Source organism: Zonotrichia leucophrys, chromosome 19 (assembly GCF_028769735.1).
Source record: "Zonotrichia leucophrys gambelii isolate GWCS_2022_RI chromosome 19, RI_Zleu_2.0, whole genome shotgun sequence".
Classification (NCBI taxonomy): Eukaryota; Metazoa; Chordata; class Aves; order Passeriformes; family Passerellidae; genus Zonotrichia; species Zonotrichia leucophrys.
In genome coordinates, this window is record NC_088188.1 from 6,219,557 (window position 1) to 6,234,036 (window position 14,480).

A 14,480-nucleotide genomic window follows, 5' to 3' on the forward strand; every position below is an offset into this window, starting at 1 on the left:
TGTTGAAATTTAATCACAACTCCTGGTCCCAAATCCCCTTCTGAGCTCCTGCCTTTGGTTTGAGGCTCTGCAAATTTTTATTTCAAATTTTATATCCTCTGAAGAAGATAAAGCTGAAAATTCTGGGTGTTTTTTAGAGTTTTTTTTGTTTTTCAGCTTCCATAAAACACCAATTTTGTGTCTTACAATCATAAAGACAGAACAAAGCAATGCCAGATTTCTTCCCTGGAAAAATAAAATTCCACAAAAGTAGAGCAAAAATGAAAATTACATTAAATGAACAAGAAATCAATGATTTTCTAAATATGACATTAATTGTGCACTTGCCTTTAAGATCTGTGTAAAGACCAAACAATCAAAGGAATTATTATGGAAAATATTTCTTTTAGTTTGTAGCTTTGTGTCATCTCAGGTCTCTCTTTTATTAAACAAGTTTAAAAAAAAATGAGCCACAGAATGGTTGTGAGAAGAAATAACACATGGATTGGAATTTAGAATACAGCTTTTAATAAATCCCAGACAATTAAACAGCAAATGTGAGAATGTGCCAGTGGGAAAATGGATTTCTGTGTAGATGTGGGTTTATTTTCACTTAACAGTTGCTGGGTTTTCTCTGCTGCTTTTATGGAATAAAGAAATTGTTTCAGCGCATTGGGAGAGCCTAAACCTTACAGCATCTGCAAATATTGTGCAAATTGTTCTCATTAAAACCTCACTTCCCATCAGCTCTGTAGAAAACATGAAATTATGAGAGGGAAAGAAGAAAAATAGGAGAAAAAACAAACAAAAAAAAAACCCAAATAAAACAGGCTAAAGGTCTTAATGCTATTGAAGAATAATTGGTTGGAAATAGGATAATGGAAAGAATAGAATGGAAATTGAAAATTAAATCATTAATAATGGAAAATATTGTTGGAGATTTGTTCAGAAATGGCTCAGAAGGCAGCTGTGAGGAGCAAATTCTCACAGCCTGTTTCTGTGAACAGCAGAGGTTCTCAGGTTGTTTTTAATTACAAGTAAAAGTGACAAACATGAAGGCCTTGAGAAGCCTTGCACATCAGGTTCTCAGGCAGCTTTCTCATAACAAGTAAATATTCTATCTTTGGCTGTTTTGGGAAAGTAAAAGTAAGTTTGAGAACACAAATCTTGGTATTGGAAACAAAAGGAGGGGTTGGTGTGTTATCTCTGACCTATTGTGAGCTCGGGTTTGCAATATGCATGAACTTCATTAACACGGTTATTAAAGTGACTGATTGAGTCAATAAACGGAGTCGATGCTGATCAAGGAAGATTTTTCCCTCCACTTCAATAAAATATCATTTTTTTCCTTCCCCAGGGTTGAAAGATCCACTGACCAAGTGATCAAGCCGGTGAATGTGGAGGCGCTGTCCAAGTGGGTGGGGAAGATCCCGGCTGACGTCCTGCAGGACATGCCCGTGATCGCCCCCATGCTGGCCAAGCTGGGCTACGACCCCTATGCCAACCCCCCCAACTACGGCAAGCCCGATCAGAAAGTGCTGGAAAACACCAGGAGGGTAAGGATAAGGAGTTTATGGGTTCATCACTGATGGATGGATTCCAGCTCTAGAGCAGGAGCTTTGTGTTTGCTCTGGGGTTTGCAGTCTGTCCTGACACTTTTTGCTGCTTCACAATGGGTTTGCTTTGGGGGAAATGAAAGAATTCTTTGGGGACTGGAGCTGTGCTCCTTGGTGTGAGCAGCTGAGCCTGCTGAGAGCTGCACACAAGGTTGGGGAGCTGGAAATGTCAGTTCTGAACCAAAATCTGTGTTCAGCCTCATCTGGGGCTGCCTCTGCTTGGGTTTGCCTTGGGAAATTGGGCTGTGGAAATGCTGATGTTTGCATGGCAATACTATATACTATATACTATATACTATATACTATATACTATATACTATATACTATATACTATATACTATATACTATATACTATATACTATATACAATATACTATATACTATATACAATATACAATGTACTATATACTATGTACTATATACTATATACTATATATATTATATAAATATATAATGATATAATACATACTTAGTATTATATATAATAAATATACTATATACTATATATTATACAATATATACTATATACTATATACTATATACTATATATATATTATTATATATTATATATAAGTATTAAATAATAATATTATAATTATATATATATTAAATATAAATATTATATATAATATAATTTATAAATATATATATAATAATATATATTATGTATTATATATTATATATAAAATATGTAATATATAAATATATTTATATATATATAATATATTTATATACTGTATTAATAAAAATATCAGTATATTATATATATATATTGATATTATAAAAATATATATATATAATTATATATAATAATATATATATATTTAATAATATTTTATAATATATAAATGTATAATGTATAAATATATAATATATAAATATTATATTATATATAATATAAATATATAATGAAATAAATAAATGCTATGTTGTGTATTATATATTATATAGTATATAGTATTTATTATATATAATATATGCTGTATACGGTATAAAATACAATATATAATATACACTATATTATATATGAAATATATAATATATAATATATACTATGAAATACACTATATAATATAGTATAGTATAATGTAATATTATGTAATATGACATATGAGATAATCTGATAATCTAATACATAATAAAAAAATAGTATTATATATATATATATAATATATATAAAATTATATAAAACAATATAATTTTATAATAATTTCTTATATAGTAACATTATTATTATAATTTTAAAATATAACTGATCATTTCTTCATATCTAGCTCTTGGTGTTTACTGGGGCAAATGCTGTTCCTGCAAAGGTGAAGTTTTTAGAGCAGACACAAATCAAGATTTATAATATAACAATTAGGCTGAGTCATAATTAACAGTGGGAAAAGTTTTCTTGTCTGGATTTCAAACTTGATGGACGAGCTCAGTTTTTTACATGAGGCTTGGCAGGAGCTCTGTCCCAAAATCACACCCCAAATACTCAGTGGGGTTTGAAAAATGACCCATAGAAAACAGCTCAGGATGATCAAAATGTCTGATTTTCCAATTCTTTGTAGAACAACCCAAAGATGGAGGAAGGTCTGGTGCTGATTAACCCAAACTTAAGGATTTGAGTCTGAATTTAATGGTGTTGGAATTTGAGTAGTTGGGCTGCTAGAGCTGTTTATCCCTGGAGGTATCCCTTGAAAAACTCATTAGCATTGTTGGAAATAGAATTAATAACTCTGCTTCTGTTCTTTTTGGACTTAGTTTATTAAAAGAAAGTGACTTTTTTGCTGCAGCAGAGTAATCAGGGAAAAAAAATTGAATTAAACAATTTCAAAGGACTCTCTTCCACCAGCCCTCTGATCCTGAATAAACTGCTTGGAATACTGATGGGATGGATAGGAATGAAAAATAAACTGGGGTTTGTGAAATCCCTAAACATTCTTGCATTATTTATTTTTTAAAAAAATTGTCATTAATCAACAATCAGTGTATTAAAGGCTGGCAGGTTGATTTTTTTAATTAATAGCTGCTAGCTCAGCATGGAAAAAGTAACCCACCCTCTTTGGTTCCAGTTTATAAATTCCCTGTTTTAAAAGGCTCACAAACAAATGAAGTTGTCTGCAGTTAAAATAAGTGTTCAGTACTAGAAATTGCAAATTTTGTTGGTTGTGTCTCAGTGATAAAATGGACAGAAGTTTTTCCAGCCTTTCTGAGCCTCCACCTGTGTGGGCCAAGCTGTAAAAATTGTCTGGATTTCTGTCTCTTCTTGAAATGGGTTTGATTTCACAATACACGAGAAGAATTCAGGTAATAAACAAAACCAGGGCAACTTTAAAGAAATGAAAACCTAATTTCAAAGGCTCAGGGTTTACTGAGGCTTTTTCCAAGTTTGCTTTGAAGGATAATTTGTTTGTTTACTGGTGCTAAGAGCAGCTGTTAAAAACTGAAGCTGATCTAAATATTGCAGACATATGGAACACTCATTAATATTTTGGCTGCTATTTTAGTTTAATAGCTTTACTCACAGCCCCAGACAGCTTTTTAATTTTGTTGTTTATTGTATTACCCAGTATAGATTTTTTCTAGTCACTTGTTCTTTGCCAAAATTCCATTTGCATGTGTGGTTTGTACAGATAAAATGTGGGATGTGTTCTGAATGAATGCTGAAAGCAAAAAAGTTCAAGATGGAGAGTTCACAACTTAGAATTTTTCTTTAAAAATAGAGGAACACAAAGATTTCAGGCAGTTTCAGACTCTGGTGTGGGTTTGCTCTTGTGGGGTTTCCTTTCTCCTCCTGTGCTCATTTATTCCTTGCTGCTGCAGCCTGGCATTTATTTAAATGGATAAAATAAATAAATCTGGGTTTTTCCAGCTTTTTGGAGCTGGCACTTGGCAAGTGAAGTGTTCCTGTGTACTCTGAGCTGGTGAATTTGTAAATCACTTCTTTTGCTTTCTTTCAATTTCTTCACCTGGGATGGCCTTTGACAGAGTTTTGTGCTGGGTATCTGAATATGGATGAAGCTGGCCAAAGAAAATCTGTCCAGAATTGCTTTCCAGTGCATAGTAGGAATATCTGGATCTTGTTTGTAGCCATTTATTGGCTCATTTTGTGTTTGGAAGCAGCTCTCTTATATTTATATTTGTATTTGTGGTCTCCAAGACTTTAAAGTGAACACAGAACTTGAATGGTATTCATTGAAAACAGATCAAGTTTAGAATTCTAAAGCTGAGCAAAATCTGTCTCTTCTTGGAAAAGACCACAAATTGCACTTAAAGGTGAAAATAATGCTCAACAGTGAAAATAATGCTCAACAATTCAGAGCTGCTGCTCTTAATCATGGAAGTGAGAACCAGCAGTGAAAAAATTCCTAAACCAAAAGCTGGTACTGGAGAAGAATGGAAAGAGATTGCTGGTGTGGTGCAAAATATTCATTTTCCTGAGCTTTCTGAATACTCAGCTGCTGTTCTTTATTCCTCTTTTCTCCTTTTCTGTCCCCTGCTGGTGACTTCCATATGTACAGCTTAAACATAATTCTTTTATTAGTCAGTCTGGAGACAAATGATTATTTTCTCCAGTGCTTAAATTAGAAATGCTGTCTCCTTGCAGGTATGCAAGGGAAGCAGTGCTCTCTGCTAAATTTGGATTTTTCACCTGTGGAGGACACCAAAATGCTGAGGTTTGGTTTCTGTGCTCCTGCAGCACAAAAATAACAAGAAACAACCTGGGTTTGTATTTTGACATCTCTGCTGTTGTTCGAGGAGCATGAGGGGAGCTTTGTCTGCTCTGGTGCTGCTCTGCCAGTGCTGTGCTGGGAAATGAAACCTCTCTGACAGGACCTGCCCTGGGCCAGCCACGAGCCCAGCACATTTCCCTGATGTGTTCACTAAAAACCATGAACTTTGTGTTGCTCTGGTTTCTGTTCAGCCTGACAATTTGATCTTTTCTGATTAAGGAATGCAGAGCAGGGAGAGCAGGCTCTGGCCAGGGCTGTGCTGTGCCTGTGACCTCTCCAAGGAGGGGATTTTGCCTTCCCTGAATGTGCTGTGGTTTTTCTGTTGCTGATCTGTTAATTCATCACTGCAAGGGTTCCTTCCTTATGGATACATAATTACTCATTGTTCCCTCCTAGAGTTTGAACAATTTCTACATCCTGAGCAGAGAGGAAATCAACATCCTGAAGTAAATGAAGTTTTCAGCTGGAAATTATGCAGAAAATGCAAATAATTAGCTGTGTGTGAGCTGCTAGCCCAGTGTCTATGGGGGGAAACACAAAAGCGCTTCACTCCTCATGAGAGCAGTGTGTGAAATGTCCTTATCAGTACTGTGAGATGGTGTAAAAGTGAATTTCAGTTTGCCAGAGCCCAGCAGAAGAGCAGAGAGCAGCTCCCAGCTGCAGAGCTGTGCCTGCCCCCAGGAGAAGCTGCTTGGTTGTGTTATGGTTGGCACAGTGGTTTCCTCTCCCATCTGTCATCAATTACATCAGATTGTCTTTGGCACATCCTTCCCCCTAAATCAATTTGTATGCTTGGAATACACACTCCAGTCAGTTCTTTTAACTTCTTCATGGAGTTGTGCTCCCTGTCCTGGAGAGATGCAGAGGTGGAATTACAGAATTTCTGAGGAGGAGCTGTGCTTTTCACCAGCACTGCTCAAATAGGCTGGATGTAAGGAAAAGCTTTTTACAGAAGGGGTGGTGAAGTTCTGGAATGTTCTGTCTGGGGATGTGGTGCAGTCCCCATCCCTGGGGGTGTTTAACAAAGCCTGGATGTGGCACGGGGTGCCAGGGTTTAGCTGAGGGGTTGGGGCTGGGGTGGACTCGATTTTAAAGGTCTCTTCCAACCTGGTCATTCAGTGAATTCTGGAAATTCTGGGACTGGGGAGGTGGTGGAGTCACCATCCCTTAACAAAGCCTGGATGTGGCACTGGGTGCCAGGGTTTGGCTGAGGGGTTGGGGCTGGGTTGGATTCCATGATCCTGAATGTCTCTCCCAGCCCAGTGATTCTGTAAATTCTGGGAATTCTGTGAATTCAGTGGTTCTTCTACTGCTGTTCTCCAGCTCTGGTTTATGTTCAGCTAAAGGTGTTTTCTGTTCAGCTGATGGCAATATGTTGGAGATTTTTTTTTTTTTAGAAATGGCTTGGAAGGCAGCTGTGAGGAGCAAATTCTCCCAGCCTGTTTCTGTAAACAGCAGAAGTTCTCAGGTTGTTTTTAATTACAAGTAAAAGTGACAAACATGAAGGCCTTGAGAACCTTGCATACCAGGGTTCTCAGGCAGCTTTCTCATAACAAGTAGATATTCTATCTTTGGCTGTTTTGGGAAAGTAAAAGTAAGTTTGAGAACACAAATCTTGGTATTGGAAACATAAGGAGGGGTTGGTGTGTTATCTCTGACCTATTGTGAGCTCGGGTTTGCAATGTGCATGAACTTCATTAACAAGGTTATTAAAAGTGACTGATTGAGTGAATAAACGGAGTCAATGCTGATCAAGGAAGATTTTTCCCTCCCTTCCCTTCAACAGCAATACCCAGAGATAAAAGCAGAGTTTCCTCACTCCAGTCTCATGCCTGGTTTAATTATGAGGAGCCATCTCCTGATCAGAGTCAAAACATCCATGACAAGCAGGGTTTCAGGAGTTTCTCTTTGAGGTTTTAAGGGCAGCAGCAATCTCTGATAAAGGCAAAAAGTGTATTTATAATTTATCCTGAGGGATGAGGGTAATTGTGCTGTCAGAGGTGTTTGGATGCCCAGCTGCTCAGGGCCCTGCATCTCCATTTTCACTGACTAACCTGATCATGAAGGCATTTGCCTCTGTGTGTTTTCTCTGATATTTACAACAAAAATTTGGGGTTTATTCCATTTCCATGTGACCACAACAGCACAGACTTCTCAGTCCTCTCTAAATTTATTTAATATTCCCTTTAGTGGGTGTTTCTTCCAACACATGGATTCCCAACTTCATTATTTCTCTCCAGAGGTGCTGCTATCTCATTTTTACAACAAACACAGCACCCCAAACCCCTTAACTCAGCACAAATAAGATTAATAATGCACAAAGAGAGTTATTCCCACCCAGAATGCAAACTGAGGAGTGGTTGGAGCTGCCTTTTGGCAGCATTGCTGGGCCTGTGTAAGATCCTGCTCTGTGTTGTCCCTGCTGGGTAAACATTTACATCTCCCATGGCCCTTCCTTGGCAGCCCCAGCAGAGGTGAAGAATTGTGTAAACCTTTAAAGCTGCCTTAAAAGTTCAGGAAAATCTGGAAGATGAGCACTCCATGTGCTGTGGAGTTGTTCTAGAAAGGGGCTCAGCTCTGCTTTTGCCAGTGTTTTTTAATTTTTTTTCCTTTTACAATTAAACATCTTATCCTCTACAGCTTAGATATTTTAAAGCTTACAAAGTCTAAGCACACTTGGTTGCAGAGTGACTTTTACACAAAAAAACCCCATTATTTTTGTGTACTGGAACTGTCCAAATATAATGGGACTCTTTCCAAAGCAGACAGGAAAGTGGGTGAAAAAAAAAAAAAAGCTTTAATCTTCTATAAAAAAGAATTCTAGGTTACACTTCTGTTCTGAAGTTCTCCCTGTGTGTTTAAAGGGGATTTAAACACACTTCTGAAGTTCTCCCTGTGTGTTTAAAGGGGTTTTCTCAGGCAACTGGATGTGAAACTTGTTTTCTGAACTCTTTTTGAGAATAATATCCATTCAGTTTGGCTATAAGAATGTGTTTTGGTTTTTAATAGAACAGCTTGAATACTGCCAACACTGAACAACAAACTGACACCGGCTTCAGATCCCCCTCTGCTGGAATTCCATTTGGGCTTGCAAAATAATTCCCTTAGAAATTATAAACCCCATTGCTCCTCAATTTACTGAATTCTTGCTGAGACTGGAAATAATTCCAATATCCTGCTTCTGTCTCTGTGATGCCACAGTGAGTGATGTGTTCTACACTTACAAATTGGTCAGAAAAGAATTTGGAGTCTGAAGCCCCTTTAATTTCTTTGGCTGCAGATGGAGTCATTGTTTTTAGGATTTCTGGATTGTTGTTGGTGCCTGGGTTTTGATTCAAAAGGGACCATTTCTGTTTTTGGAGCTACTTTCAACCAGTTTTTGTGCAGTCTCCTCCTGACAAAACCAGCCCTTAGGTGATGTCAGTTCTGAACCAAAATTTGTGTTCAGCCTCACCTTGGGCCTGCCCCTGCTTGGCTTTGCCTGGATAAATGGTGCTGTGTAAATGCTGAAATTTTCGTGTGAATATAATATAAAATACCCTCAAAACATTTGCTTTGAGTGTCATTGTTCTTCTTAATATTGCTGATCCTGGCCATGTGCTGTTAGGGGTAAATGCTGTTCCTGCAGAGGTGAAGCTTTTGGAGCAGACACAAATTGAGATTTGCAATATAAAAATTAGACTGAGTCAGAATTGCAGGAGATGGAAAGGAGGAGGATTCTGGTTTGTCCTTTTCTGAATCAGTCACAAAGTGCTGTCACCATCAGGATTAATTTAAGAATTCCCAGCAAAGCAGAAGGCTCCTGTCTGTTCCTTCCACCTCACACAAAATCCTGGTTTTTCTGGTGACCCTTGCTGAGGTTATCCTGGAACATTTTTGCTGTGACAATGTTGTTTTGTAACTTCCATTCCTGTTCTCCGGGACACAACCTGCATCTAAATAGTTGGATAAAAGCACAAAATGAGAAATCCTCTCCTTGATTTATAAATATTTATGGTGGAGCAAGGCTCCAGTAGCCACACACTGAATTTCTGCCCAGGGTGACTTTTCATCATGCTCCCATGTGGGAATGCCAGTGGCTGAATACAGATGAGAGCTGTTCCTGTTTTATCTAAACCGTGGAATATCACAGTGAGGGTGTGCAGCAATTCCTGCTCTCAGTGAAGCCTTGGATGCCAGGGATGGATTGGGAAGGGAATCCAGTCCTGAACCAGGGCAGGAAATTCAGAGCTGGCTCAGCCCCTGAGGAATATTGACCAGCTGGGCTTTGGGATCTGCTCATGGGAGAGCAGAGAAAGTGGTGACAAACAGGCCCTGATTGCTGGAGCTCCTTCCTGGGACACAAACCAGGGAGGGCAGCTCAGGGGGAGGCTTTGGAGCAGCCCCATTCCCATTTCCTGGCTTTGGGAATTTTCCTGAGTAGGTTTGGAGCAGCCCCATTCCCATTTCCTGGCTTTGGGAATTTTTCTGAGTAGGTTTGGAGCAGCCCCATTCCCATTTCCTGCCCGTAGGGAATTTTCCTGAGTAGTTTGGAGCAGCCCCATTCCCATTTCCTGGCTTTAAGAATTTCTCTGAATAGGTTTAGAGGAGCCCCATTCCCATTTCCTGCCTTTAGGGAATTTTTCTGAGTAGGTTTAGAGGAGCCCCATTCCCATTTCCTGCCTTTGGGAATTTTTTTCAATAGATTTGGAGGAGCCCCATTCCCATTTCCTGCCTTTAGGAATTTTTCTGAGTAGGTTTGGAGCAGCCCCATTCCCATTTCCTGCCTTTAGGGAATTTTTCTGAGTAGGTTTGAGGAGCCCCATTCCCATTTCCTGGCTTTAGGGAATTTTCCTGAGTAGGTTTGGAGGAGCCCCATTCCCATTTCCTGCCTTTGGGAATTTTTTTCAATAGATTTGGAGCAGCCCCATTCCCATTTCCTGCCTTCAGGGAATTTTCCTGAGTAGGTTTGGAGCAGCCCCATTCCCATTTCCTGGCTTTAAGTATTTCTCTGAATAGATTTGGAGGAGCTCCATTCCCATTTCCTGGCTTTAGGGAATTTCTCTGAGTAGGTTTGGAGGAGCCCCATTCCCATTTCCTGCCTTTGGGAATTTTTTTTAATAGATTTGGAGGAGCTCCATTCCCATTTCCTGCCTTCAAGGAATTTTTCTGAGTAGGTTTGGAGGAGCCCCATTCCCATTTTCTGCCTTCAGGGAATTTTTCCAAATAGGTTTGTGCCCTTTTTTTAATTTTTATTTTGAAATTATTACACAAGAGCCCAATCATGACATTGGGATGATCAGTCTTTGTGCTACAGTAGACAGGATGGTAAAACTTTGCAAGTATACTTTTGTTTTGGGAAAAATAAAAGAACAGAATACATTTTTTTGCCCTTTGGAATGTTTATTCTCAGAAGCAAAGAGCTTTTAAAAATTATCCTCTAGAGAGAAGACAATATGCCAGAATATTTGATGTTCTAGCATTAGTGGATGCTAACAACACAAAACTTATTTTCTTTTTTTTTCTCTTTCCTTTAACAAGCTCTTCATCATTTCAAACAATAGTGAATGAGGCCTTTGAGTAACATAAATTTTTGTTTGTTTTTCCAGGTCTATAAAGGTGAATTTCAGCTTCCTGACTTCCTCAGGGAAGTGCCACAGGTACAGTATGGAATTAATTTCCTTTTTGTGGGTGTAGCAGCAAAGGATATCAAACAGCCTTTATTTTATAAACCACTTGTTCATGAGCCTGATTTTCTGATTGATGGTGAGATTTGCTGATTATCCATGAGGTGGAATCTTGAACTCAGCATCCCAAACCTCTCCTGAATCCGTGTGGAACTCCAGGGTGAAGAGTGGTGTTTGTCACCCTGAGCTGCCTCAATATTGCTGTGAAATGGAAGGAAAAATTGAGCCTCTTTTATGGACAAAACTGCAAAGTTTGTTACTTCTAGAGGAGCTTTATCTTTTCTTATCTTGGTTTAAAGCAAGTCTAGTCCAGAGGGCAGGGTTATAAATACTGAGAGATTTTAAAAATAAATAGAGATCTTATCAAAGTCAACAAACCCAGCCATGGATAGGGGTGGTGTTGATTTAATAGTGTGCTATGGAACTTGAGGTTTTACTGAAAATTCACAATTTGGTACCCCCCAAATGCTGTTCTTTGTCATCAGCTCCCTAAGGGACCTAAAAAAAAAATAAAAACCAAAGAAAAACCCTTATTGTGAAGCTCTCAAACTGTAGGATCTTGTTGATATCACAGAATTGTAAAATCCCAGAATGATTTGGGTTGAAGGGACCTTAAAAATAATTTTTTCCACCCCCTGCCATGGACAAGGACAACTTCCACTATCCCAGGTTGCTCCAAACCCTGTCCAACCTGGCCTTGAACATTTCCAGGGATTGAACAGGTTAAAAATACCCAGGAATCTACCACAGACAAAGCATTTTAACTTCTCCATTTGTTCAAATAAAAATCATTTGATTAAAAAGGAAAACTGATTTCTTTTGTTCCAGCCAAAGAAGACAGTAGAAAGGAAGTCTCGTGGCAAGATAAAATGACCGTGGAGCAGTAAAAGAGGCATAGCTGTAGTGTGTGTTTCATGTTTTCAGAAAATAACCCTGCTGTGGCCACCAAACCTTTCTGAGCAGCCTTTGTGTGATCTCTGACGTGGCCTTGGCTTTCCTGGCTCTTTGCCTGCTTGGATCACTCAGTGCTCCTGCTTTGCTCAGCTCTGGAGAACCATCCCAGCCTTGTCCCTGTCCCTGAGTGTCTGCTCCATGTGTGCTGCTGGGCTCACTTCCACGTGGGGCTGCTCTGGGATTGCAGGAATGGGATGTGCTTTACCAGGAGGGGAAATATTGTGAGAGGGGTTGGTGGAAAATGCAAAGAGGTCATTCAGAATTGAGCACATCGTGTGTAGATGGTGTGCTAGCAAAAAAAAATCCTGGGTTTTTAATAAATCCTTTAAATCCTTGTTTGAATACAGTATCAGTGGTTTTCAGTTATCCTGGGGTACCCAGAACCACTCTGATAAATTCCTTCTTCACTCCACAGGATAGGGAGGTTCCTGCTAAATCCCAGGAGGTGAATTTATACAATTAGCTTGGTTTAAACACAATATTTACCAAAATCTGAGCAGATTTATCCATAGCAAAGACAGACCATCCAAAAGACAAAAATAAGCACTGTGGAAGAGTGAAAGAATATTCCTTAAACCATAAAAATCTGATCAAATTGTTTCTGGTAGTGTTCTCCTTTAGCATTAACATAATGTAACTGAAGAACTCAAAGGTTTGGAGAGCAGACATGGGTACTGATATTTTTGTCCTCTAATGTAAAATAGCTAATTTCATTTTAATTATTTTTTTGACAGACTGAACCTATGGAATAGAAGATAAAATGGACATTTCTTGCACAGAAGGTAATAAAAGAGCATTGCAGTTCTGCTCATTTGTTGTTCTTAGTTCAAGATGATTTTTGTTTAACTTCTGTAACTCCATGGGTAAGATAAATATGAAGATTTGTTTTTTAAAGGAAGCTGCTAAAGATGAGCTGGTTTGTGATATTTGATTTAACATCTCACAGCCAGTATTTCCAAAAATCTGCTTTTTAGTCACTGAATAAACAGTGACAAAATTTTGCAGGGAGCTGAGTAAATTCCAGACCAGTTAAGGAATGAGTGATACAAGATTTCCTGTGTTAATCCAGGATTTTTCTGCTATCAGATGTTCTGGCCTGACAACAAAAGATGGCAAAATTTAAATCCAGTTTAAAATAGCCCAAAGCAGTGTGCCCTACAAATATCCCCAAAATAGATCCTTATGTGACCATAAATATAAACACCCTAAATATAGCCTAAAGCACTGCTCTGTGTAGAAATAATGGCTCTAAAATCTTCCCAGAGATGAATTACAGACCTTGACTGTGAAATCAATAGAGAAACCATCATCTGTTCACACAGTCAATTTAAAATAATGAAAGCATCAACCTCACTTTGCCACTTAGCTCTGAAAAATGGGTTTCAACCTGCAATATTTCTGTCTGAAGAAACCAAACTGGGAACTTCCCAGCATAACTTCCCACTGGCTCACAAGGCTTTGGGATGTCAGTGGAAAATCAATATATATCTATTTTTTTACACCATGCTGCAAGCAGTGTTTCTGATTATAAAGGACGGACAAAGCAGCTCCATTCCTTACAATGGGATTTGTCCTGGCAGTGATTCCCACCTGCTGAGACAACAGTGGCTGCTCTTAATTCTGCAATATTTGCAATTCCAAAATGCTGTCCAGGATAAAAACCTGAATATCACCAGAAAATATTCCAACATCACTTTATTTCTTTTTCTTTAGATCAGCTGCTGCCTTTTCCATGGGAAGGATCCCCCCTGGCATCAGAGATGTGCTGCTCTTGGCCTGCTCTCTTCAGAATGTTCTCTCCTCTTTCTTTCATCTGTTTTTGTTCCAAATTTTGCTGTTGTGAGCGCATGTAAATCTGTTAAAAAACAAAAAAAAAAATCACAGATGTTAATGTAGAACTGCATTACATTCGCACAATTATTTTTTTCTTAAGGTTTTAAAAAATGCAGAAGCAATGCCTGTCTCTGAAATTGCTCCTCTGTTTTAATTACAGGGCTCCATCTTCAGATTTTTTTTGTTTCTTGTAGCAGTTTTGTTTTAAATGTACAAAGCTTTCAAGAGTGGTCTGTGCTTGTCCTGGAAGATTCTTGGTGGAAAAGTTATTTGTTTTATTCATATGTGAAAAATGTTAAATATCTTTTATTTAAAAAGAAAAAAAAGTTGATAAATTACATGTACAATTACAATTCAATGATCTTTTGTATTTTATTTTTCAAAATAAATGCTTTAAATGTGATTTTTTTTTGTTTATTTATTTATTAATTAATGGTCTTGTTTCCAAGTTAAAATTTAAATAATTCAAGATATTGATGTGTTAGTAATAATTCAAGATATTGATGTGAGGGAAGATATGCTGTCGTGGGTTTGGATCTTATTTTAAGGTTTGCAGTTTAATGCTTTTTGTTTGCTTTTAATAGCTGGGTGATGAAGAAATAGTAAATTGGAGTGTCCCACTGAGAGATGTAATGTGAGATTTGTTTGCTGCAGGTAGAAGTAGGTAATTTTAGACTCTTGAATTTGTTCCTTAACAGCAATTTTGTT

At 38.0% G+C, this 14,480-nt stretch overlaps 1 protein-coding gene across 4 annotated transcripts in view; it reads left to right on the forward strand.

Annotated features, from left to right (window-relative positions):
- The window catches only part of TPST1 (tyrosylprotein sulfotransferase 1), a 29,290-nt gene extending 15,115 nt beyond the window's left edge, over positions 1-14,175 (forward strand). For 2 of the 4 annotated variants that reach the window (XM_064729452.1, XM_064729454.1), the window contains exons 3-7: positions 1,337-1,535; positions 10,908-10,958; positions 11,814-11,890; positions 12,674-12,721; positions 13,653-14,175. In XM_064729452.1, coding sequence (XP_064585522.1) covers positions 1,337-1,535; positions 10,908-10,958; positions 11,814-11,858 — 295 coding nt within the window. In that variant the 3' untranslated portion in view covers positions 11,859-11,890; positions 12,674-12,721; positions 13,653-14,175. The remainder of the gene's footprint in view (positions 1-1,336; positions 1,536-10,907; positions 10,959-11,813; positions 11,891-12,673; positions 12,722-13,652) is intronic. The other 2 variants (XM_064729453.1, XM_064729455.1) reach the window with 2 other exon arrangements.
- Positions 14,176-14,480: the final 305 nt, after the last annotated feature.